Below are 23912 nucleotides of genomic sequence, written 5' to 3'. Positions count from 1 at the left end.
GTGCAATGGGCAAAACAGACTCAACACAGAATAAAGGAAAGAAAAGGGATTTATTACTACTACAACTATGCACCCAGTAAACCAGAGTCGGGTAATGAGAAGCGTGGCCGGGTCTTAAAGCACCTTCCCCCCATAACTCCCTTCTTAGCAGAGTTAAACTTCATTCACGATTTTACTCCCTTCTTCCACCCCAACATAGTGCAGGGAGGGGCAGGGAATGGGCAGTGGGGTTCCAGCGGTTCCTCACAAGCTGCTTTCCTTCCCCAGACCTTAACACTTTGAATTCCCCTGCACCCCTCCCTTCTTCGAAGACTTTACTTAATTGTGAATTCGCTTCCTTTTCCCCCACCCATCCCAGTGCGGGCAGGGGCAGGGAATGGGGAATGGGGGTTTCCAGTCCCTTCCTCCCGAGTTGTCTTCCGTCATAGCTGGGGGGGGGGCATTCCACACACACCCTCATCCCCAGCAGCACTGTGGGGTCCCACCCATGGGACACAGTCCTCTAGAAACTTCTGCAGCGTGAGTCCTCTATCAGGGAGTCATCTCCTCACCACAGGCCTCAGCAGGACTCCCTTCCATGGGGTGCTGACATTCGGGCCCAGACTCCCCCAGCCTGGTCCCCTGCAAAGTCACAAGTCCCCTGGCAAACCTGCTGTGGTGTGGATCAATCTCTTCACAGGCCATAGATGTCTCTGCTCCCCGTCCATATCCATGGGCTGCGAGGGGACACCCGCTCCACCATGGTCTTCTCCACGGGCTGCAGGGAAATCTCTCCTTCTAGCAACTGGAGTGTCCCATTCTTCTCCCCTTCTCCTTTGTCTCTGGCCTTGGTGTCACACAGCTTGTTACATCTTCTCACTCCCTTCTCCAGTGGCAAAATGCACCTGCCTGCAGTTTATTTTTCTCCTATATGTGATTCACAGATGCGCTGTGACCATCTCTAATTGGCTTGGCCCTGGTCAGCAGCAACTTTGGCTTTGAATTGGCTGATGTTTACAGTCTGGGGCCTGCAGAGAGCTTCTAGATGCTTTTTGCAGAAGCCATCTCAGCAGCACAGCTATGCAAAACTGCTAGACCAGGGTGCCAGGCAACTGAGGTCACAGGAAAACAGCGTCCTGGAAAATCAGTGTCCCAGGAAAACAGTGGCCCAGGAAACCAGGGCCTTAGAAACCAGGGGTCATGGAAACCAGGGCTGCCAGGAAACTGGGGTGAATGGAAAAAAGGGGCAAGGGAAACTGGGCGTGTGAAAAAACATTGGCACTGGAAGATGGGAGTGCGGAAAACCAGGAGCACAGGTAACCTGGGTTCAAGGAAACTGGAGGCGCAGGAAACCAGGGTGAGGAGACCCCAGTGTGCCAGGAAACTGGGGTGCCAGAAAACTGGGCATGCAGGAAACCAGTGACATGGAAAATCAGTGCACCGGGAAACCAGTGGCCAGGGAAACCAGGGCCCAGGAAACAAGGAGCTTGTGGAAAACTTGGTGCCAGGAAACCAGGGTCCTGTAAATTCAGTGACCTGGGAAACCAGAAGCGTGGCAAACCTGGGTCCTGGGGAACTGGGGGCATGAGAAACCAGAGTGCTGGGGAACTAGGGGCACAGGACACCAGTGGCGTTGGACCAGGGGGTGTGGGAAACTAGGGGTGCAGGAGACCGGGTTGCCAGGAAACTGGGGTGCTAGGAGACTGAGGGTGCAGGAACCAGGGTGGCCAGACAATGATGTGCTAGGCAACTGGGCATGCGGGAAAACGGTGTCCCAGGAAACCTGTGTGCCAGGCAAATGGGGGCGCAAGAAACCAGCATCCTGGAAAACCAGTGCCCTGGGAAAACAGTGGCCCAGGAAATCAGGGCCCAAGAAACCAAGTGCTCATGGAAACTGTGGTGCCAGGAAACGGGAGTCCTGTAAATTCAGTGACCCAGGAAACAAGGTGTGTGGGAAACCTGGGTGTTGGGAAACCGCATGGTGTAATTATACCTCAAACAAGGTATCAAGGTCTTTCAGTGTTCCTGTTGCTTTACCTAGAGGGGTATTGTTGTCTGCAATCAAGACTGGATTGATTGTTGTGGTAGTTATTGTAGTTGTGTTACTAATGTTGTCCTTTATTATCTCGCTGCTGCAAAGGGCGCTGCAGGAGACGATGAAGGTGATTTCTGTAGCACAAATACAAAAAGGGGGAGTTGTGAGGGACTATGGCAGGCCTGTAGAACCCTTGGTTGAGAATATAGAGCTGGGCCTTGAAGATATTAAAGTGCACCCTTGAGAAAGAGGAAGTGTGGAACATCCAGAGAAGTAAACCATTTTAAGGAATTTGCTGACCACAGATGAAGGAACCTGGCAAGAGATAAACCTTGTTAGTGAAGTTAAAAATGTCAACCAATTGCATGATAGCATCTACCTGAGAGACCATTAGCAAAAGGACACGTGTAGTAGAAGCATATAAAAATGAGGGTACAGAAATAAATCGGGTCCCTTTTGCTTGTGCACCAGGAGACCTCTTGTATGTGTCATTTGTCTGTCTCAACAGTGACCAGTTTCAACAAGGCCAAGTGCTGGGTCCTGCACTTTGGTCACAATAACCCCAGGCGATGCTACAGGCCTGGGGCGGAGTAGTTGGAGAGCTCCCTAGAGGAGAAAAGGACCTGGGAGTGTTAGTGGAAAGCTGTGGGTGCTAGTGCAAAGCCAGCTGAACATGAACCAGGAATGTGCCCAGGTGGCTAAAAAGGCCAATATCATCCTGGCCTGGATCAGGAATAGTGTAACTAGCTTGAGTAGGGAAGGGATTTCCCATTATTCTCAGCTCTTGTGAGGCCACACCTCAAGTACTGTGTCCAGTTTTGAGCCCCTCACTACATGAAGGACGTTGAGATGCTGGAGTGTGTCCAGAGATGGGCAATGAAGCTGGTGAAGGTTTTGGAGCACCAGTCCTGTGAGCAGCGGGTGAGGGAACTGAGGCATTTTAGAAGGGAAACATTATTGCTCTCTACATCGACCTACAAGTGGGTTTAGAGAGGTGGGAGTCAGTTCTTTATCTCAGATAACAAGCAATAGGACGAGAAAAATCACCTGTTCAAACAGGTGGAGGTACCAGAAGGAGGCTGTGACCTCATAGGAATCCTGTGCTGGAGCAGGTTTGCTGGCAGGGCTGTGGAAGACCCAGGCTGGAGCAGTCTGTTGCTGAACGTGCACTGGAGCAGTAGGTGATGATATAAACCTATGTGGGAAGGATTCATATTGGAGTTGTAGGGTACATTAATGATCATTAAACTCTTGCCCAGAAAAGCAGACAGGTAGATGCCCAGGAAGAGGCAGAAGTGCAGAAGCTGCAGCTCCCGTGTCTCTGCAAAGGTCAGGAGGAGGAACTGGCTGATGGAGCTGCTGTTGGACATCTGCTGCCATCAAGTGTAGAGACCTGTCCAAGGAGGAAAAGGCAGAGAGATGTTAGGGAAACTCTTCTTGGAGGAAAACCTCTTCCAATTCACATTGAGTCTCTGTTGGACATTTGGACATTGAGCTGCTGTTGGACAGCTGCTGCCTCTGGGCATGGAAAAGTGTTGCAGGAGGAAAGGAGAGAAGGAGAGAAAAACTAAAATGCTTGATTTCTCTCACATACTCCCAGGTGTACATCAGTAGCAGAAGCCACTCCCATGGGCTACCATAGTGTCATTCCTGGTCTTCAGTTTTGGGTATGGGCAAAAGGGGGTGAACAACAACTGACACAAATTCTCAATCAGATCAGATCCACTCTCATGAGGAAAGGGACCTTGGAAACTTGCCTCCGACCCCAGTAATTCCCATGGGAGCTGGGACCAGCAGCTCCCAGGCAGAAGGTGCCTATTTTGTGCCCACCAGAACAAGAGGAATCCCAGCTCTGGTGGGTTTGTGGCAGACATAGGCCAGAGCTGCATCCCCTTCCAGAAAGGATGAGGTCCCTGGAGTGACATACCTGACTCCTTTCCCCTCCCTGTCCCTGTCTGGGGGTCCTGTGTCAAGGGGAGACAAGGAAAGTTGATTCCCCTGCCCAGATCTGGTTTGATCAGGAGAAAGGACTCTGTTGAACACAAGGATTTCTCCCCAGCCGAGGGAAAGAATGTCAGAGATGAGATCATAGAGTGATCCCCATGAGGTGTGAGACAGCAGGAGGGAGCCTTGAAGAACGTGTCTTCTCCTGCTGAGCTGGGCTGGGCTCCTGGGATGGAGGGAGCTCATGAAACACTGCAGCACTGCAGAGAGACAGCTCTGCACAGGAGCAGCTCTTCTGCCAAGGCACAGGGCTGGGGACACTGCCTGTAGGCTTTGAGGGGGGCTGTGAGCCTGAGAGATCTGATGGATGCTGAGAGAGCTGATGGATGCTGAGAGCTCACTAGAGGAGAAAGGTAAAGAGACTTTGCTTTGAATTTTCTGCTCCTGTGGGCTGGGTGGGAAGTGGGAGCTGAGCTTTTATTGATAACATTGCAGGCAGCAGTGCAAACTCTTTTGTCATTAGGACTTGTCAGAGCATCTCCTGAGCCCTGCACACACAGAGGTTCCCAGGGCAGTGCCCTGATGCCAGGAGGGGTCTGCAGAGCAGAGCTGAGCACAGGGCAGGTTGGATGAGGTCTGTGAGCACAGAGCAGGAAGTGAAATGGACAAAGAGAAGCAGCTGCAGGGACACTTCCAGACAGATTTTGGCATGTACAGGAGAAGAAGCTGCTCTCAGAAATGCCCTGGCAGTGGGGATTTGGACATCCCCCACACTGTAGACTCTTCCCTGCAGTGACCCCCTGGTTTCTTTCAGAGAACACAGATTCTGCACCGAGATTTCTAGGGTTTCAGGCTGAGTCTTCCTCTTGGCAGCCCAAACCCACAGTGAGGAGAAACCCTTGAGTGCCTGTCTGCCTGTCCCTGCTGCCTTTGTCCAACCTGGGGTTCTGGAAATGTCAATTGGTGGGCCTGGCACTGAGCTGACCTTCACTTCAGGACCCCCATCTGTAGGACTGAGGAATTTCTAGGGGCTTCTTCTGGGCTTCAAGGCTGCCTCCCAGAGGGGCACAGCTCTCCTAAAGGCTCTTCTGCCCAAGAGAGGAGTCCCATGCAGAAGACTTCTCAGCACTGAGGCCATGGCAATAACTGTGTGTGGGCAGCTGCAATGAGACCTGTGTGTCCCTGGCTGAGTGAGGAGCTGAGATCCTCCTTGGGTAGGATGAGACCACAGAAGGGCCTTGGAGCTCTGCCCTGGGAGAATGGATTCTTCAGCTCTCTGTGGGGTCCAGTTTCTTCTACAGGGAACAGCAGGGTGTGATTACAGAGTGTCCAGCACAGGGCAGCTGAGACCAGGGCTGATGGACAGAGCAGCTCTCCCCTCTCTGTACTCAGGGGAAGGTTTCACTGGCACTGCAGCAGCAATGTCAGGGAGTTCTGACAGAAGAAACACTCCTGAGGTACAGTGAGGAGAAAACCAAAGCTCCAAAGCTCTGCTCTGCCCTCAGGTGAAACTGGAGTGACAGTGTTGAAAAGCTCATTCTTATCCACAGTGGATTTAGTCTGAGATCACATCATCCTTCTATTTACTGACTGCTGCCAGGCAGGACTGAGTTCTTGAGAGCCCACAGCCAACCCTCCTCCCAGCAGTGGCACACTCAAGCCAGCACAAAGCAGAGCTCCCAAAAGGGACCTGACAAAAGTCTTCCTGAATATAGAGAGTCAATCTGAGGCTATTCCCTGAGAACTGGAAGAGGTTTTCCTGAAAGAAAAGTTCCCTAAATTCTCATTATCTTTTCGTCCTCTGACAGGTCTCCACATTTGACAGCAGCAGATGTCCAACAGCAGCAGCAGCTCCATCAGCCAGTTCCTCCTCCTGCCCTTTGCAGACACACGGGAGCTCCAGCTCCTGCACTTCTGCCTCTTCCTGGCCATCTACCTGGCTGCTCTCCTGGGCAATGGCCTCATCATCATCACCATAGCGTGTGACCACCACCTCCACACCCCCATGTACTTCTTCCTCCTCAATCTCTCTGTTCTTGACCTTGGCTGCATCTCCACCACTGTTCCCAAATCCATGGCCAATTCCTTGTGGGACACCAGGGCCATTTCCTACACAGGATGTGTGGCTCAACTCTTTTTCTTTGTATTTTTGATTGTCACAGAGTACTTTCTCCTCACTGTCATGGCCTATGACTGCTACGTTGCCATCTGCCACCCCCTGCACTACGGGACCCTCCTGGGCAGCAGAGCTTGTGTCCACATGGCAGCAGCTGCCTGGGGCACTGGGTTTCTCAATGCTGTGCTGCACACAGCCAATACATTTTCACTGCCCATGTGCCATGACAATGCCCTTGACCAGTTCTTCTGTGAAATCCCACAGATCCTCAGGCTCTCCTGCTCAGATGCCTACCTCAGGGAAACTGGACTCATTGTAGTCAGTTCCTGCTTAGATTTTGGGTGTTTTGTGTTCATTGTGGTGTCCTATGTGCAGATCTTCAGGGCTGTGCTGAGGATCCCCTGGCAGCAGGGACGGCACAAAGCCTTTTCCACATGTGTCCCTCACTTGGTTGTGGTCTGCGTATTTCTCAGCACTGGTATGTTTTCCAATCTTAAGCCCCCCTCCATCCACTCCCTTTTTCTGGACCTGTTAGTTTCATTTCTTTACTCAGTGTTTCCACCAGCACTGAACCCCCTCATCTACAGCATGAGGAACCAGGAGCTCAAGGATGCCGTTTGGAAACTGACGACTGGATGTTTCTAAGCAGCAGCAGCTGCTCGTATCACCAACCATGTAACTCACCTTATCACCACTCCCTTTTTTTAGTTTTTTTTTACTTCTGGGTTTGCTTTTTTTCACCTGCCTGGTTCTCTAAGCTGTAATTACATTGTTCACATTCACCCATTACTAATGCAGGATCTCTAGGTCCTGTGTGACACAGAGAATGTGTAATGAAAAGCTGTGCTTACTTGGTATCATGTCTGCCTGGAAAGTGCCATACTTTTTCATTCTTTTATTTTTTCTCATATTTGAAAAATATTTACTGTCTTTATCAGCTTAATCATTTGACTACCTGGGAATTTCCAGGTAATATACCAATGGCAGTAGATGAAATATTCACTTTTCCCTTTACCTGCTTTATTGTTTGTGGTCTCTTTCACCTCCCTCATCATTCAAGTGTTTCCTCTTCTCCTGATGATACATCCATGTCTAAGGACATCTTTTCAGCAGACTAGCTGGATGTCTGCATTTCACTTTGATCACTGGATTCCAACTCCGTTTCGTCTTTGGTCCTGCAGATGCCGATAATCGCTCTGTTGTCTGATTTGAGCTACAGAGAGCTGGAAGACATCCCATCTTTCAGCAGTCTAATGAAGTGTTCTGTCAGAAGGTCAGTGTGTTGATAAGTGACCTTTCTATGTATCTGATTCAAACTGCTCTGTGAGAGAATCTCCTCTGGAAGCTGAACCCCTGCACACGCTGCTTGGCCATAGCAGCAGCTGAGGAGAGAGATTTCATGGGTATTAAACTGGATCATGTTGAACTGCTGTTTGTTGTCAGACAAATCTGTCCCTGCCTGTGAGCACAGATGATGCCAGGAAAAGTGTTGGGAGTCTCAGGAGGCCAGTGAGGGAACTGCTGGGCTTGGGGAAGAGCAAGGTTCTCCATGCAGGGTTGGATCTCCAGAGACTGCTTTTCCTGCCTGTCCAGATCACTTTAGGAGACCCATATCCATCACAGAATGCTGCTGTCACTTCTTCTATCAACTGAGCCATGACAGAAAGTATCCTTGACTGAAAAAAGGTCCTTCAGGAACATTCCTTTGAAACCTTCATCACTAAGGACCTACCAAAATCCCAGTAGTTGCAGAAGTCTTGAGTTCTTTAATGAAAATGGCTTGAAGAGCCATGCTTGAAAGGGCTTTCTGGATGTTAATGTGCACCATGGTGTCTTTTCTTCTGAGTCACAGAATCACAGAATCACAAGGTTGGAAGAGACCTTGGAAGATCATCAAGTCCAACCATTCCCATCCTAAGCTAAACCAGATCCCTAAGTACCTCATCTACCCTTTTTTTGAACACATCCAGGGATTGTGACTGAACCCCCTCCCTGGGCAGCCTGTTCCAGACCCTGAAAACTCTTTCAGTATTTTTTTTTTTTCTAATCTCCAATCTAAACCTGCCCTGGCCCATCTTCATGCCATTGCCCCTTGTTTTATCTTTTGTCACCTGGCTGCAGAGACCATCGCCCACCTCTCTACATCATCCTTTCAAGTAGTGGTAGGTGGTGACAAGGTCTCCCCTCAGCCTCCTCTTCTCCAGGCTAAACATCCCCAGGTCCCTCAGCCGTTCCTCATAGGATTTGCCCTCCAGCCCCTTCCCCAGCCTGGTTGCCCTTCTCTGCACTTGGTCAAGGACCTCAATGTCCTTCTTATGGTGGGGAGCCCAGAACTGCACACAGTACTCAAGGTGTGGCCTCACCAGTGCCCAGTCCAGGGGCACAATCACTTCCCCAGACCTACTGGCTACACTGTTTTTGATACAAGCCAAGATGCCATTGGCCTTCCTGGCTGCCTGGGCACACTGCTGGCTCATGTTCAGCCTGCAGTCACCCAACACCCCCAGGTCCTTCTCTGCCTGACAGCTCTCCAGCCAGAATTCCCCCCAGCCTGTAGCGCTGCTGGGGGTTGTTCTGTCCCATGTGCAGGACTCTGCACTTGGCCATGTTAAACTTCATCCCGTTGGTCTCAGCCCATCGGTCCAGCCTGTTCAGATCCCTCTGAAGAGCCTCCCTCCCCTCAGGCAGATCAACACTTCCTCCTAGCTTAGTGTCATCTGCAAACTTACTTAGGGAGCATTCAATCCCTTCATCCAGGTCATTGATAAAGCTGTTGAATAGAACTGGACCCAGGTCTGAGCCCTGGGGGTTCCACTCGTGACCGGCCTCCAGCTGGATTTGGTTCCATTCACCACCACCCTTTGGGCCCGGCCATCCAGCCAGTTTTGAACCCAGCTGAGGGTCCACCTGTCCAGGCCAGTGGCAGCCAGTTTCTCAGTCAGAATGCTGGGAGAAACCCTGTCAAAGGCTTTCCTGAAGTCCTTGCAGACACATCCACCGCCTTCCCCTTGTCATAGAAGGTGATCAGGTTAGTTTGACAGGATCTGCCTTTTGTAAACCCATGTTGACTGGGCCTGATCCCCTGGCTGTCACACATGTGCTGCATGACAGCTCCCAAGATGACCCTCTCCATGATCTTCCCCGGGACTGAGGTCAGGCTGACAGGCCTGTAGTTCCCCATATCCTCCTTCTGGCCGTTCTTATATATGGGTGTCACATTTGCCAGGCTCCAGTCCAGTGCAACTTGCCCAGTCTGCCAGGATTGCTGATAGATGATGGAAAGGGGTTTGGCAAGCACATCTGCCAGCTCCTCTGCCAGATCTTCTATTCCTGGTGTTATATTTGCTGGAATAGAATTAATTTTCATATTGGTGTCACTGTAGTTCTGTGGATTTGATTTATAAGCAAAAAAGTCTATATTAATGTGCTAGTTCCTTGCTGAGCAGGGCTTGCACAGCATCAAGGCCTTTTTTCTAATTCTGCTCCAGAAATGAGTCAACTGGGAGTGCACAAGTACCTGGGAGGGGACAGAACAGGCCCAGCTGACCATAGCTGACCAACAGGATCATCCATACTGTACGACTGCAGGAGTGAGCCCACCGTTGTGTTGCACTTGTTGTCTACAAAGGTGGGCTGGTTTCTTTCTAGCAGTGGGTGGAATGCTGTGTTTAGGAGTTCAGATGACAGCAGTGCTGATAATACAGGGATGATTTTGTTGTGTCCAAAGAATCAAGGACTTTTCAGTTGTTCATGCTGCTCTGCTAACGAGAGGGTGGTGGGCACCCAGGGAACTGGGAAGGAACACAGCCAGGACAGGTGACCCAACCTGGTCAGAGAGGGTGTTCCATGTCAATTATGTCATGCTCAGCAGATGACGAGAGGCTTGTGGGAGGAAGAGGCTACCCCTCCAGGACACGTGGATTGGGCACTGTCTAGTTTCAGGACAGCTCTGAGCTGTGAGGTCTGAGCTGTGCGGTTCAGCAAGAAGCTGCATTGTGCATCACCAGTTTTGTATATTTTGCTACAAAGTCCTACTGTTGTTTCTCTCTCTCTGCTGTCCCAGTAAACTGTTCTTATCCCAATTCAAAAGGATTGGGTTGTTTTGGTTTCCTTTTCCCTCCCTTTCCCCTTCCTCAATTTCCAAACACATCCTCTTAGAGAGGGAACACCTGTGTGGTGCTTGGCTGGAGCGAAACCACAACAGGTTCCAGCACAACAGCAAATCTGCAGCTTTGAAGGTCAGAGGCTGAGAGACCCAGGGCATCTTTAGCCTGGGGAATGGAGGCTGAGGGAAAGCCCACTTCGTTCTGTGTGGAAAGAACATAAGAAAATCTAAGTGAAACTGTGACTTTGAAGGTCAGAGTGGACATGAGGATAAAGAAATGTCACTCTAAGGGTAGTGCTGTGGTGCTAAAAGTCACTCAGAGGAAGTGTGGATGAGTTGGCAGCTTTGTGTTTCCAGGATCAGCTGGTGAGGAGGGAAAGACAGCAGTACAGGCAGGGACATCAGGGAGTGAAATCAAAGTGGGGAACGGGGTGTGGTTGCCTGCAGTCTGTAGGTGAACTAGACAAGGCAAGGGGAAGTGTGGGATGGGCTGTGGTGCAGATGGCCATGGGTGCTGGGCAGGCTGAAATGGTCTGATAGAAATGAGGTCTTAACCCCTTGGCTATAGCTGATGTCCCTGCCACAGAGGCTTCAGAGGAGACACATTGTCCTCATGGCCATAAAGCATCATTGCCTCCTTGCACCCACCTAAAGAGAGGCCACCATGTGTAATAACCCTATGCTTCCCTTGGTGTCACACTCCCCACATCCCATGGAAGAGCCCTGAGACACAGGTGAGGGTCAGGATCTCCCTGCCCAGGGGCTGGGGGTCAGCACTTCGCATTTCTGTTTCATCAGACCAAGCCAGGGTGTCCTCAGCATCAGAGCTGCCTGTGCTGTGCCTGTGTTTGTCTATAGTTGTCTATTCCAATGAGCCCATGGAGAGGTTCTGCCAGCAATGGCTCCCAGTGGGGCCTGTTAATGCTTCAAGGTGCTTTGGGCATTACTCCTGACTTGAACTTCTGGAGACATTCCTTCACTGTCCTCTTGGTGTCTGAGGTCTGTGGACTCAGAAGAAAAGACACCATGGGGCTCATTAACATCCAGAAAGCCCTTACAAGCATGGTTCTTCAAGTAACATTCATTATAAAACTCAAGACTTCTACAACTACTTGGATTTTAGTTGGGTCCTTAGTGATTCCTTAGATTTCAAAGGAATTTCCCCTGGAGGACCTTTTTTCAGCCTGTCCAAGTCACCCTGCAGAGCCTTCCTGCCTTCCAGCAGATCAACACTCACACACTTTGATGCCATCTGCAAATTTACTGAGGGTCCAATTGATCCCCTCAGCCAGATCATTAATGAAGATACTAAAGAGAACTGGCCCCAGCACTGAGCCCTGGGGAACACCATGTGTTACCTGCTGCCAACTGGATTTAACTCCCTTCACCACAACTGTTTGGGTCTGGCTGTACAGCCAGTTTCTAACCCAGCAAAGACTATACACATCTAATCCATGGGCAGCTAGTTCTTCCAGCAGGATGCTGTGGGAGACAGTGATGAAGGTGTCACTGAAGTCCAGGTAGATCACATCCACAGCCTTCCCCACATCCAAAGAGCAGGTCACCTTGTCACAGAAAAACATCAGTTTGGTCAAGCACGATCTGCCTTTCCTAAACCCAGTCTGACTGAGCCTGATCCCCTGGGTGCCTGCATGTGTTACGTGATGGGACTCAAGATGATTTGTTCCATCACCTTTCCCAGCACCGAGGTCAGGCTGACAGGCATTTTGTTCCCTGAGAACCTCCTACTGGCCCTTCTTGTAGATGGGTGTCACATGTGCCAGCTTCCAGTCAGGTAGAGCCACCCTGGTCAGCCACGACTGCTGGTAAATAAGGGAAAGTGGCTTGGGGAGCACTTCTGCCAGCTCCCTCAGTACACTGAGGTGTATCCTATTTGGACCCATTGACTGGTACAGATCTAAGTGGCTGAGCAGGTCACTAACCAATTCCCCTGGGATTATGAGAGCTTCGGTCCGATTCACATCTCCATCTTTCCACACAGGGGTCGGGGTATCAGGACACAACTGGTCTTACTGCTAAAGACTGTGGGAAAAAAGGCACTAAGTTCCTCAGCCTTTTCTTCACCCTCTATTACATTGGTCCCCCTGACTCGAATAAACGTTGGAGATTCTCCCTGTCCCTCCTTTTGTCATTAATATATTTATATAATTATTATTAATTATCAATAGCATGAAATATTAATATTACTCTTAATATTACTTAATATTTAAAGAACTACTTTTTATACCAGTAACATTGTTATCAAAGTATTTATAGAATTATTAAGAAAAGGAGGGACAGGGAGAACCCAAAACCTTTACTGTAGGTCACAAAAAAAAATTGCAAGGGCTGAAAAAGTTTCCTAGCCAGAAACCCTCCAAGGTAGCCCACTAGCAGCCCCAGTAACCTTGGGGGTCAGGGTTTTCCTAACCACTGGAATGGTCTGAAGAGTCCCTGGTGTCATTTTGTGGCTCTACTAGTGTCCCCCTTTAAAAATTAGAAACATACAGCAATAGCTCCCAAATAAATCTATGAAGGATGAATGATGTTCCTGGGCTGAAACCTCCCCAGGTAGCCCACTAGCAGCCCTTGGAACATTGGGGCTCAGGGCTTTCCTAGAAGAGGGAGCAGCCCTAAGATTGCCTGACTTCATTTCCAAATTCTACAAGAGCCCACCTTTGAAACTGAGAAACGTCCAGGAATAGCTCCCAAACAAATTGGTGTCAGGGCTGAAAAAGGTTTGTGGCCTGAAACCTCCCCAGGTAGTAGAATAGCAGTACAGCAAACCTTGAGGCTCAGGGCATTCCTAGCCAAGGCAACAGCCTTTAGAGTGCCTGATGTCATTTTTCCGTCTACCAGCAATCACCTTCGGCAGTGCTAAACCTCCAGCAACAGGTCTCTAACAAGAGGAGCGAGGGCTGAAGGATTTTCCTGGCATGAACCCTCATCAGTGTTCAGATGTGAAACACAAGGAATCTTGGTGCTCAGATCGTTCCTTGCCAAGGGAACTCTCCTAACATTGCCTGACGCCTCCTCAGGCTCTACCAGCATCCTCCTTCAAAACTTCTAACCTTCCAGCAACACCTCCCAAACAAAACAGCAAGAGTTTAAAGATATTATTGCCCTGAATGCTCCTCAGGGAGGGGACAAGCAGCCCCAGTAACGTTTAGGATCAGGGCATTGCTAGCCAAGGGAGAGGTCCTAAGATTGCCTGATGTTTTTGGGCTCCACCAGTGTCCACAGTTGAAACTCCTACATGTCCAGCAATAGCTCCTAAGGAAAAGGGGTGAGGGCTGAAAGATGTTCCTGGCTTGAAATCTCCCTGGTTAGCCCACTAGCAGCCCCAGAAATCTTGGGGCTCAGGTCTCTCCTTACCAAGACAATGTTCTAACAGTGCCTGACATCATTTTCAGGCTCTCCCAGTGTCCAACTTTGAAAGATCTGTACGTCCAGACATAGTTCCCCAAAAAAGGGATGAGGGCAAAGCACAATCCTGGCCTGAAATCTCCGTAGATAACCTACTAGCAGCATGAGAAACCTTAAGGTAACCTTCCCAGGTATCCCACAAAACACCCCAAAACCAAACAGGTACTGAATACAAGAAGACCGATCTCCCTGGGGTAGGCATCTGAGCATGTGAGGCTGAGGATCTGGGGGATTTCACAGCAGAACTGGTCACCAGCATTGCCCTTGCAGAGGGGGAGGGAACATGTCTTGGTTGTGAGCAGCACAGCATGGAGAAACCCACTGCAGCTCCCCTGTGTCTGCCAAGGGCAGGAAGAGGAAGTGGGGATGAAGCTGCCATGGGACATTCTCTGCCTCTTTGCAGGAAGCCCTGTGGAAGAAGAACAAGTCAGTGAGAACTTGGGGCAAAAAGGTCTATCTTTTTTGATATCTAGGATCTTGTCTGGATTGTGGATTCCACTTCCCCCAGCTGCAGAGCAGAGCTTTGTAGATTTGTTTTTCCTAATTTTGTTCTTGTGAAACTCCAAGAAATGCCCAAATGCTCACTTAAACCCCTTCCTTTCACAGGGGGAATAGTCCCCTCCCTGTCCCTGCCTGAGGGTCCTGTCTCATGTGGAGAGAAGGAAAGGGGATTCTCCTGTCCAGCTCTGGTTTGATCAGGAGAGAGGAATCTGCTGGACAGAAGGATTTTTCCTCAGCCACGGCAGGGAACATCAGAGATGAGAACACAGAATGATCCCCATGAGGGCTGAGGCACCAGAGGGAGCCTAGAAGAACTGTTCTTCTCCTGCTGAGCTGGCCAGGCTCCTGGGATGGAGGGAGCTCATGACAACACAGCAGCGCTGCAGAGAGACAGCTCTGGCCAGGAGCAGCTCCTCTGCCAAGCACACAGGGCTGGGGACACTGCCTGTAGGCACCAAGGGGAGACCTGTGAGGCTGAGAGAGCTGATGGATGCTGATTGCTCACTGGAGGAGAAATCTGCACAGCCTCTGCCTGGTATGTCTGTGGGTGCAGGGCAATGCAGGTTCTGTTCTTGGAGGGATCTCCTAAAGCTGGGACATGGGACAGTGTGTGGGGTCTGTCAGGAGGACAGGTTCTCTATAGGACAAGGTGCTGCCTGGAAGGGATGCCCTTCTGCCCCATCAGAGGGACAGGGCAGGACAGCTGTCTTCTCCTGGGCCCAGGGCTGTCCTTGCAAGCAGGGTCCCTGCAACCCAAAAACTGTGTGCTGGGGCAGGGTCTCTGCTGCTGCCAGGGTCAGCACTCAGCCTGCCTGCTGGGCTTCCAGCAGCAACGCTGCAGACAGAAGCTGTGGGTGGAAATTGTAACCCATGGAAGGACAGTATAAGGTTCTTCTGCTGTCCAAGTGAGCTGTGTAGGACAGGTTTGATCCCAGCTGCAGCCGATCCCTGGGAATTTCCCAGTGAGTTTTCATTAACACCAGGGATGCATTTTCCACTCCAGGTAAAGAGATTTTGCTTTGAATTTTTGGGTAGTGTGGGCTGGGTGGGAAGTGGGAGCTGAGCTTTTCTTGGTAACTTTGCAGCAGGCAGTGCAAACTCATTGGTCATTAGGACTTGTCAGAGCATCTCCTGAGCCCTGCCCACACAGAGGTTCCCTGGGGCAGTGCCCTGATACCAGGAGGGGTCTGCAGAGCAGAGCTGAGCACAGGGCAGGCTGGATGAGTTCTGAGAGCACAGAGCAGGAGGTGACATGGGCAAAGAGACGCAGCTGCAGGGACAGCTCCAGGCAGCAGAGACATTGTCAGGGAGGGAGAAGGAGCTGCTCCCAGAAATGCCCTGGCAGTGAGGATTTGGGACCTCCCTGACATCCCCAGCAGTGCTTACACTTTCTCAAACTGATCCCCTGGTTTCTGCCATTCAGAACAAACTCTGCACTCAGAGTTCCAGTGTTACAGGCTGAGTTTTCTCCTTGGCAACCCAAACCCCAGTGACTAAAAACCCCTGAGTGCCTGTCTGTCTGTCTGTCCCTGTCCTTCCAGCCTTGCCTGGACTATTTCTCACTGTTTCCCCTCCTGTCCTTGCTGCCTTTGTCCCACCATTACTGCGGCTTTGGGCATTTCCATTGTTGGGGCTCTGGGCACTGTACTGACCCTCACTTCAGGACCCCCATCTGTAGGACTTGAACTTCCAGGGGGCTCCTGCTGGGCTGCAGCTGCCTCCCACAATGGCACCGCTCTCCCTGGGACTCTGGTGCCCCAGAGAGGAGCCCCATGCAGGAGACATCTCGGCACAGAGGCCGTGGCAATGCCACTCATCACCTGTGTGTGGGCAGCTGCACTGAGCCCTGTGTGTCCCTGGCTGGGAGCGGGGAGCTGAGATCCTCCTTGGGTAGGATGAGACCGCAGGAGGGCTTTGGAGCTCTGCCCTGTGAGACTGGATTCCTCAGCTCTCTGTGGGGTCCAGTTTCTTCTGCAGGGATCAGCAGGGTGTGATCACAGAGAGTCCAGCACAGGGCAGCTGAGAGCAGAACTGATGGACAGAGCAGCTCTCCCCACGCTGCACTCAGGGGAAGGTTTCACTGGCACTGCAGCAGCAATGTCAGGGAGTTCTGACAGGAGAAACACTCCTCAGGTACAGCCAGGAGAAAACCAAAGCTCCAAAGCTCTGCTCTGCCATCAGGTCAGATTAGAGTGACTGTGCTGAAAAGCTCATTGCTATCCACAGGGGATTTAGTCTGAGATCGGACCATCCTTCTATTTACTGACTGCTGCCAGGCAGGACTGAGTTCTCCAGAGCCCACAGCCAACCCTCCTCCCTGCAGTGGCACACTCAAGCCAGCACAAAGCAGACCTCCCAAAAGGGACCTGCAAAAATCTTCCTGAATACAGAGAGTCAATCTGAGAAAAATTCTCTAAGAATTGGAAGTGTTTTTCCTGAAAGGAGAGTTCCCTAAATTCCCGCTGTGCCTTTTCCTCCTTGGACAGGTCCCCCCACTTGAGAGCAGCAGATGTCCAACAGCAGCAGCTCCATCAGCCAGTTCCTCCTCCTGCCCTTTGCAGACACACGGGAGCTGCAGCTCCTGCACTTCTGCCTCTTCCTGGGCATCTACCTGGCTGCTTTTCTTGGAAATGGCCTCATCATCATCACCATAGCCTGTGACCACCACCTCCACACCCCCATGTACTTCTTCCTCCTCAACCTCTCTATTCTTGACTTTAGCTGCATCTCCACCACTGTTCCCAAATCCATGGCCAATTCCTTGTCGGACACCAGGGCCATTTCCTACACAGGATGTGTGGCTCAACTCTTTTTCCTTTTATTTTTGTTCTCAACAGAGTACTATCTCCTCACTGTCATGGCCTATGACCGCTACGTTGTCATCTGCCACCCCCTGCACTACGGGACCCTCCTGGGCAGCAGAGCTTGTGTCCACATGGCAGCAGCTGCCTGGGGCAGTGGGTTTCTCTGTGCTGTGCTGCACACAGCCAATACATTTTCACTGCCCCTCTGCCATGGCAATGCCCTTGACCAGTTCTTCTGTGAAATCCCCCAGATCCTCAAGCTCTCCTGCTCAGATGCCTACCTCAGGGAAATTGCTCTCATTGTGGTTGGTGTCTGTTTTGCTTTTGGGTGTTTTGTGTTCATTGTGGTGTCCTATGTGCAGATCTTCAGGGCTGTGCTGAGGATCCCCTCGCAGCAGGGGCGGCACAAAGCCTTTTCCACCTGCCTCCCTCATCTGGCTGTGGTCTCCCTGTTTCTCAGTACTGCCATGTTTGCCTACCTGAAGCCCCCCTCCATCTCCTCCCTGTTTTTGGACCTGTTAGTGTCATTTCTTTACTCAATGTTTCCACCAGCAGTGAACCCCCTCATCTACAGCATGAGGAACCAGGAGCTCAAGGATGCCCTGTGGAAACTGATGACTCAATATTTATAAGCAGCAACCAGCTGACCATCTTATTCTGTGTGTTGGTGGCCATCTCGCTCACATTAGGAGCAGTCCTTATTTACTAGGTTCTGTAGTTTTTTGTTCAGTTTGGTTTTGAATTTTTTTTGTTCATTCTATTTTGTCTAAGCCATAATAACATGTTCCCTGTTCATCCCATTCCTAATGCAGTATCTCCTGGTCTTGTGTGATCCAGACACTGTGTAATGTTGAGCTGGATGTCTGCCTTGAAATGTGCACAACATTTTCTTTATTTTTCTCCTGCCTTTTATAAAATATTTGCAAACACATTTTTATCAGCTGAATCACTCGACTACCTGTCTGAAATGACAATACTTTCCCACCAAGACAGAACAAGGATTTCCTGGAAGGGTACTATAGAATCACTTAGGATGGAATAGACCTTTAAGATCATCAAGTTCAAGCACAGCCTAACCCCACCTTATCCACCTTTAGCCCATGTCCTCAAGCACAAAGTCTACATGCCCTTTAAATAGGTCCAGGCGTGGTGACTGTACCACTTCCCTGGGCAGCCTTTTCCAATACATGCCCTTCTCTGGACACTCTCCAGTATTGCCACATCTTTCTTGTAGTGAGGCGCCCAAAACTGCACCCAGTACTTGAGGTTCAGCCTTACCAGAGCTGAGAATAATGGAACTATCACTTCCCTACTCCTGCTAGTCACACTATTCCTGAAACAGTCAAGGATATTGCTTGCCTACTTGGCCACCTGGGCACACTTCTGGCTCATGTTCAGCCAGCTCTGCACTAACACCCCCAAATCCTTTTCCTCCAGGCAGCTCTCCAGCAACTCAGGCCTGTAGGGTTGCCAGGGGTTATTGTGACCAAAGTGAAGGACCTGGCACTTGGCCTTGTCAACCCCATAAATCTGCCTTCTGCCCATCGATTCAGCCTGTCCAGGTTGCTCTGCAGAGCCTTCCTGCCTTCCAGCAGATCAACACTCCCACACAATTTGGTGTCATCTGCCAATTTACTGAGGGTTCACTTGACCATATCATCGAGATCATTAATAAAGATATTAATGAGGATTGGTCCTAGCACTTAGCCCTGGGTAACACCACCTTTGTAAATCCATCACCAGATGGATTTAACTCCCTTAACCACCTTTGAAACTGCTAAATGTCCAGCAAAGGCTCCCAAAGAAAAGGTGAAAAAAAATTCTTTCATTTAATATTTCGCTTACACTTATAAAAATTTTGCAAGCACATTTTCATCTTCTGAATCACGTGACTACTCGTCCGAAATGGCAATGCTTTCCCATCATGACTTCCAGGAAGTGCACTGTTGACAGCAGAAGAAATACTCACCTTCCCCTGTACCTGCATTACCATTAGTCTGTCTCTTTCATCTCCCTCGTCATTCAGGTGTTTCCACCTCTCCTGATAACATGGCCATGCCTAAGGGCATCTTTTCAGCAGACTGGCTGGACGTGTGCACTTCCCTTTGATCGCAGCTTCCCACCTCTGCTTGCTCTTTGGTCATTCAGATGGTGCTCAGCTCTCTGGTGTTGTCTTTGAGCTTCAGAGAGTTGGAAAGCTTCCCATCTTTCAGAAGTCTAATAAACTGTTCTGTCAGATTGTCTATGTGTTGATAAGTAAACTTTCTATATCTCTGGTTAAAACTTTTCTGGGAGAGAATCTCCTCTGAAAGCCGACCCCCTTCACACGCTGCTTGGCCGTAGCAGGCAGCTGAGGAGAGAGGAATGTGGGCCTGGCAAAGAGTAGGATCAGGACCCTGAACTTCAGAAGAGCGAACTTGAGGCTGTTTAAGGACTAGTTGGCCAAGATCTCCTGGGAGGTGGTCCTTAGAGACAGAAATGTTGAGGACAGCTGGCGACTCTTTAAGGATGCCTTTCTGAGAGCTCAAGGGCTCTCTGTCCCACTGAATAAGAAAGTCGGCAGGAGGCGAAGGAGGCCAGCATGGCTAAGCAAGGACCAAAACTGAGGGAAAAGAAAGGCAAATACAAGCTCTGGAAACAAGGGTGTGTTGCCTGGGAAGAATCCAGGGATGCTGTTGGCAATTGCAGAGCTGGGATTAGGAAAGCCAAGGCGCAGATAGACCTGAACTTGGTGAGGGATGTTCAAAACAACAAGAAGGGATTTGACAGGTACATTGGCCAGAAGAGACAGGCCAAAGAGAGCGTTACCCCCTTTGGTGAATGAGAAAGGAGAAATGCTTGCAACTGATGTGGAGAAGGCTGAGGTTCTGAATGAGTTCTTTGCCTCGGTCTTCTCTGGCAGCCAGGATTCTCATCATTCTCAACTCCCAGAACCTTGCATCTCTGCACCTCTAGGTGGGAACTGAGGGGATTAAATCCCCCCTCACTGTAACAGCAGAGCAAGTCCGAGACCCAGGGTCCTGAAGGAGCTGCTGATGTGGTTGCTGAGCCGCTCTCCATCATACTTGAAAGTCGTGGCTGTCAGGAGAGGTCCCTGGGGACTGGAGAAAGGGTCACGTCACTCCCATTTATAAGAAAGGGAGCAAGGAAGAGCCAGGGATTTACAGGCTGGTGAGCCTCACCTCTGTGCCTGGGAAGATCATGGAACAGATCCTACTGGATGACATGTTGGAGCACATGAGGGAAGAGCGTGTGATCCGGGACAGCCAGCACGGCTTCACCAAGGGAAGGTCGTGCCTCACCAGTCTGGTGACCTTCTCTGATGGAGTGACAGCATTGGGGGATAGAGGGAAGGAACCGATGTCATCTGCCTGGACTTGTGCAAGGCCTGTTACACAGTCCCCCACCACATCCTTATCTCTAAATTGGAGAGAAGTGGAGTTGATGGGTGGACCATCCAGTGGATAAGAAACTGGTTAACAGACCGTAGCCAAAGGGTGGTGGTCAATGGGTCTGTGTCCAGGTGGAGGCCGGTGACAAGCAGTGTCCCCCAGGGGTCTGTCTTGGGACCGGTGCTCTTTAACATCTTTATCAATGACATGGATGATGGAATTGAGTGCACCCTCAGCAAGTTTGCGGATGACACCAAGCTGAGTGGTGTGGTCGACACCCTGGAAGGAAAGGAAGCCATCCAGAGGGGTCTTGACAGGCTGGAAAGATGGGCCCGAGGGAACCTAATGAGGTTCAACACTGCCAAGTGTCAGGTGTTGCACTTGGGCCAGAGGAATCCCAGACATAGATACAGACTGGGATAGGAGCCCCATGAGAGTAGCCCTGCTGAAAAGGACCTGGGGGTTCTGGTGGATGAGAAACTTACCACGAGCCAGCAGTGGCTCTTGCAGCTCGCAAGGCCAATGGTATACTGGGCTCCATCAGCAGGGACAGGGAGGTGATTGTCCCTCTCTGCTCTGTCCTTGTGAGTTCCCATCTGGAGTACTGTGTCCAGATCTGGGGCCCCCAATACAAGAAAGATGTGGAACTGTTGGAGAGTGTTCAGAGGAGCCACAAAGATGATCAGAGGGCTGGATCACCTGCCCTACAAAGAGAGGCTGAGGGAGCTGGGCTTGTTCAGCCTGGAGAAGAGAAGGCTGCGGGGGGACCTCATTGCAGCCTTCCAGTCCCTGAAGGGAACAGAGAAACAGGAGGGGATTCAACTTTTTAAAAGGGTAGACAACGGCAGGACAAGGGGGAATGGATTAAAACTAAAGGAAGGAAGGTTTAGGTTAGATATTAGGGGGAGTTTTTTACAGAAAGAGTGGTGAGGTGCTGGAGAGGCTGCCCAGAGAAATTGTAGATGCCCTGTCCCTGGAAGTGTTCAAGGCCAGGTGGGATGGGGCCCTGGTCAACCTTGTGTAGATCCAGGCCTGAGGTTGGTGACCCTGCCTGTGGCAGGGGGTTGGAGCTCTATGATCCTTGGGGTCCCTTCCAGCCCATGCCATTCCTTGATTCTATGATTCTATGATAAAGATGTCGAACAGAACTGGACCCAGGATGCTACTCGTGACCGGCCTCGGCTGGATTTGGCTCCATTCACCACCATCCTTTGGGCCCGGCCATCCAGCCAGTTTTTAACCCAGCTGAGGGTCCACCTGTCCAGGCCAGTGGCAGCCAGTTTCTCAGTCAGAATGCTGTGAGACACCGTGTCAAAGGCTTTCCTGAAGTCCAGGTGGACACATCCACAGCCTTCCCCGCGTCCATTAAGTGTCCATTAAGTAGGGTAGAGTTAATTTCCTTCTAGTATCTGGTGGAATGCCGTGTTTTGGAGTTAGGATGGGAGCAGTGCTGGTAACACCCAGATGGTTTAGTTGTTGCCAAGCAGTCAGAGACTTTTCAGTTGTTCATACTGCTCTGCTAATGAGAAGGTGGGGGGTACATAAGGAGCTGGGAGGAGACACAGCCAGGACAGGTGGCCCAAACTCGTCAAAGCGGTATTCCATTCAATTGTGTCATGCTCAACAGAGGGTTGTTGGGGGAGGATTGTAGAGATCCAGGACACACAGTTTTTGGCACTCTCCAGCCTCAGGACAGCTCTGAGTTGTGCAGTCTGAGCTGTGCAGTTCTGTGAGAACCTGCATGGTGCATCACCAGTTTTCTATATAGAATCACAGAACCACAAGGTTGGAAAAGACCTTTAAGATCATAGTGTCCATCCATTCCTGTCCCTAAGTAACTGATCTACCCTTTTTTTTAATCACACCCAGAGAAGGTGACTCAACGCCTCCCTGGGCAGCCTGTTCCAGGCCCTGAAAACTTTCTGTAAAAATTTTTTCTTAACATCTAATTGGAACCCGCCCTGGCACAGCTTTGTGCCATTTCCCCTTGTTCTGTCACCTGTCACCTGGCTGAAGAGACCATTGCCCACCTCTCTACACCCTCCTGTCAGGTAATTATAGGCAGTGATTAGGTCTCCCCTCAGCCTCCTTTTCTCCAGACTGAACATCCCCACGTCTCTCAGCTGCTCCTCATAGGATTTGCCCTCCAGCCCCTTCCCCAGCCTGGTTGCCCTTCTCTGGACTCACTCAAGGACCTCAATGTCCTTATGATAGTGAGGAGCCCAGAACTGGACACAGCACTCGAGGTGCAGCCTCACCAATGCCCAGTACAGGGGCACAATCCCCTCCCCAGACCTACTGGTCACGCTATTTTCTGATACAAGCCAGGATGTCATTGGCCTTCCTGGCTGCCCGGGCACACTGCTGGCTCATATTCAGCCTGCAGTCACCCAACACCCCCAGGTCCTTCTTTGCCTGAGAGCTCTCCCAGCCTGTAGCTCTGCATGGGTTTGTAATGTCCCGTGTGCAGCTCCAGGACTGTTGGAACTCAGGGCTTTCCTGTCCAAGGGAATGGTCCTAACATTATGACATCACTTTCAGGCTCTCTCAGCCTCCAAAGTTGAAACTTCATAATATCCATCAATAGCTTCCAGACAAAAGGTGCAAGGGTGGAAAGATTTTCCTGGCCTGATACCTCCCAAGGAAGACTACAAGCAGTTTCAGTAACCTTGGGGATCAGAGCTTTCCTTGCCATGAAATGGTCCTAAACAATGCCTGACACCATTTGGCAGCTCCACCAGTGTCCACCTTCAAAAATGCTAAACATCCACCAATAGCTTCCAAACAAAAGGTGCAAGAGCTAAGAGCTGTTCCTGGCCTGAAACCCCCCTGGGCAGCCCACAAGTGGATCCAGTACCCTTGGGCTCAAGGCAACCCTAGCCTCAGGAAGGGTCCTAATATTGCCTGGCATCATTTTCAGGCTCTACCAGAACATGTGAAGTGTCCAGCAATAGCTCCCCAAAATATATTTGAAGGGATAAAACACATTCCAGGCCGTAAATCTGCCAAGGTAGCTAACTAGTAACCCCAGTAACCTTGTAGATCGGGGGTTTCAATGCAAAGGGAAATTTCTTAATTGTTCCTGAAAGCATTTTCTGGCTCTACCAGCCTCCAGCTTCAAAACTGCTTAATGTCCAGTAATACGTCTCAAGCAAAAGGTGTGAGGGCTGAAAGATGTTCCTGGCCTGAAACTTCCCCTTGTAGACTACTAACAGCACCAGTAACCTTGAATCTCCAGGCACACTGAGCCACGAGAACGGTCCTAACATTGCCTGAGGTTATTTTTGCTTTTAACAGTGTCCTCGTTGGAACATGCTCAACCTACAGCAATAGCTCCAAAACAAAAGGTGCAAGGGCTTAAAGAGGCTCCTGGCCTTTAAACTGCCTAGGTAGCCCATTAGCAGCAGGCTTTCCTTACCAAGGGAACAGTCCTAAAATTGCCTGATGCCAGTTTAGGGCTCTACCAGCCTCCACCTTCAAAACGGTAAACGAACAACTATAGTTCAAAAAGAAGGTACGAAAGCCAAAAGGCTGATCCTGGCCTGAAACCTCTGCAGGAAGCCTACGAGTTGCCCCAATAACCTTGAGGACCAGGACATCCTGAAGACTG

General features: G+C 50.5%; 2 protein-coding genes across 2 annotated transcripts; both read left to right on the top strand.

Annotated features, from left to right (window-relative positions):
- Nucleotides 1–5789: 5789 nt before the first annotated feature.
- Nucleotides 5790–16606, top strand: LOC311200924 (olfactory receptor 14A16-like; the record flags this gene model as incomplete). The annotated part of the gene is made up of 2 exons (XM_084275228.1): nucleotides 5790–6552; nucleotides 16593–16606. The coding sequence occupies 2 exons, from the start codon at nucleotides 5790–5792 to the stop codon at nucleotides 16604–16606; spliced, it is 777 nt and encodes a 258-aa protein (XP_084131354.1).
- Nucleotides 16607–16615: 9 nt separating this feature from the next.
- On the top strand, nucleotides 16616–17542 carry LOC311200923 (olfactory receptor 14A16-like; the record flags this gene model as incomplete). The annotated part of the gene is made up of 1 exon (XM_084275227.1): nucleotides 16616–17542. One exon carries the CDS (start codon nucleotides 16616–16618, stop codon nucleotides 17540–17542), a length of 927 nt encoding a protein of 308 aa, XP_084131353.1.
- Between the last annotated feature and the right edge of the window lie 6370 nt (nucleotides 17543–23912).

Source organism: Gallinula chloropus (genome assembly GCF_964237585.1).
Source record: "Gallinula chloropus genome assembly, chromosome: 25".
NCBI classification, from domain to species: domain Eukaryota; kingdom Metazoa; phylum Chordata; class Aves; order Gruiformes; family Rallidae; genus Gallinula; species Gallinula chloropus.
This window is presented reverse-complemented; position numbering and strand designations above follow the sequence as displayed.